This window comes from Diuraphis noxia, unplaced genomic scaffold (assembly GCF_037042655.1).
Source record: "Diuraphis noxia isolate RWA-SAM2 unplaced genomic scaffold, SU_Dnox_SAM2 contig0001, whole genome shotgun sequence".
Lineage (NCBI taxonomy): Eukaryota > Metazoa > Arthropoda > Insecta > Hemiptera > Aphididae > Diuraphis > Diuraphis noxia.
Window position 1 is genome coordinate 16307783 of NW_028301711.1, and position 2494 is coordinate 16310276.

Genomic DNA, 2494 nt, shown 5'->3' on the forward strand with positions numbered 1-2494 from the left:
AAGTTGGAGAATCGGACTGAATCGGACCTAACCTTAGCTTAGAAAAGCATGCCAAGAAGACTATTAATATAACAACATTAAACGAAGAGGAGCTGCTTAACATGCTGCAGAAATATGTGAGCACCATGGCACTCTTTGCCAGTAACAACAAGAATGTCCACCGAGAACTAAAAGAGTACACGGCAAACACTAAGTTGGTATTAAGCCAGTTTGTACTGGTGAAATAAAAGGAGAAGACGTCTCCATCTCCAGAGCCCCGTGCTACATCAACTGAGAACTTCAAAGAAGAACTCACAGAGGAGATAAAAATCCTAAGGGTACTCATATTGAAACAAAGCGAGGATACTTCCAAGTTGATCATGCAAGTTGAATCAGCAACAGGTATTGCAACAACAGAGGGAGGTGCAAAAGAATCAGCAACAGGTGCTGTTGGACCGGCCACAGCAGGGCAAGGATAAGAAGCAGCAACAAAAACCCTCAATACAGAAGATAAACAGACAACAGCAGCAGGGACAACAGCGGCAACAACAACAATAGGAACAGAGTCCACCGCTACAGTACTACCATCAGCGACAACAGCGAGATACATAACAGGAGAGCCAAACACAACAACAACCACAACGGCCATCACTAGAACAGGTTGAAAGTGAAAGTGAGAACAGTACATGGACGATGCGTGACGGTGACCAAGGGAAAAAAAGACAAAAAGGAAAAAAGAGAAGCAAAGATTACAGCGAAAAAAAGAGCCAACAAACTACGGAAAAAACTGCCCAAAAACGAGGCAATAATCCTAAATGTGCCACGAAATGGACCAACATACGCTGAATTCATTAGAAAAGCAAAAGAGGCAGTTCCGAACCTCGAAGAACTTGGAATAGAAGTTGTAGGAACCAAAAGAACGGCGGCAGGTGACATCCTCCTCGAAATTAACAGTAAGGAAAAGGCCAACCTTCTCACGGAAAAGCTAACAGAGAAACTAGGAACTGAAATGCAAGTAAGACATGCCACCAAAACGACACCGGTACTCATTTTGGGACTGGATGAGTCCATCACCCCGGAAGAACTGCGGACGGAACTTGCGAAACTTTACCCAGAATTAACCCATATCAAACCATTTGGCATTCGGGTACGATTCAATGGTTGGTGCACAGCAAGGATAGAGGCCCCAATAGCGACTGCATTCAGGATAGCATCTAGTCAAAAAATAAGGATTGTCTGAAATTGCTGTAGAATAAGACTGCCAGAAGAGAAGAAAAGAACTTGCTTCAAGTGTTTAGAAACCGGACACCTCGCAGCGATGTGCAAAGGAGAAGATCGCTCCAAATTCTGCTTCAGATTCAAAAAAGAAGGACACGTGGCTAAGGATTGTAAAGCAAAACCCATAGGCACGACGGCCAGCCATCAATGATCCGCTTCCTACAAACAAACATTGACGTAGCCATTGTGAGCGAACCGTATGCGAAAACAATAGTAAAGAACCCAAACTGGATTCTTGATCTAACAGGCAGAGCAGCAATTGGAATTCTTAACAACTCCCACATGGTGAGCGGAATTGAACGAGAACGTGGCTATGTAGTGGTCACAATAAATTTAACAGTAATATACAGCTACTACGCATCACCCAACGCACCAATTACAGCATTTAAAGGACTACTATACGAGATCGAGCATAGTGCTCGTGTGAAGAAAGAGGCAACAATCATAGCAGGTGATTTTAATGCAAGGGCCGCAGCGTGGATGGACACGGCAGCAGACACAAGAGGAGAAGAACTCATGTCTCTGATAGACACTCTCAACCTAGAGATAGCAAACACGGGAAGTGAACCCACCTTTGTTGAAAAAGGAAAAGGTTCCATCATTGATGTTTCCCTGGCATCGGGAACGCTAATACAGAAGATACAGAACTGGGAAGTGCTACATGACGAAAATATGATTGACCATCGCTATATCACGTTTTGGCTCGAAAACCCGATAGGACAACACGAAGCACCAAAACCAACTAGCCATAGGGGATGGGCCATAACGCGCATTGATCCGGACCTACTAGCGGCTGGGCTGCTCCTTGCAGAATCGACGAGGAAATGCAACCCAACGAACCTAGGGCCAGAAGAAACTGCAATGGAGCTCGAAAGAGGTATCACGCTGACAAGCGATATTGCCCTTAAGCGGAAGAAAGCTCCGCCACCGGGGAAAAAACCAGTCCCTTGGTGGAATGATGAAATCGCCACGGCCAGAAAGGAATGTGTCAAAGCTAGGAGGAAATTAACCAGAGCACGAAGGACCTAACAAGGAGAGGCTGTCGCAGAAGCCAACGTCTACAGGGAAACATGGAAGCAACTAAAAATATCCATACAAAAAAGCAAAGACAAATGCTGGAATGACCTCACGAAGATGGTGGACGATGATCCATGGGGCAAACCTTACAAAATCGTAATGAGGAAGCTACAAGGTCCCCCTGCGGCGAACCGGTTAGAACCTAAAGTACTCAATGAAG

The 2494-nt window shown here is 45.1% G+C and overlaps 1 protein-coding gene across 1 annotated transcript; it reads left to right on the forward strand.

Moving 5' to 3' along the window:
- The first annotated feature begins 1404 nt into the window (after window positions 1–1404).
- On the forward strand, window positions 1405–2286 carry LOC107168896 (uncharacterized). The gene has a single exon (XM_015518445.2). The coding sequence runs from the start codon at window positions 1405–1407 to the stop codon at window positions 2284–2286; it is 882 nt and encodes a 293-aa protein (XP_015373931.2).
- Window positions 2287–2494: the final 208 nt, after the last annotated feature.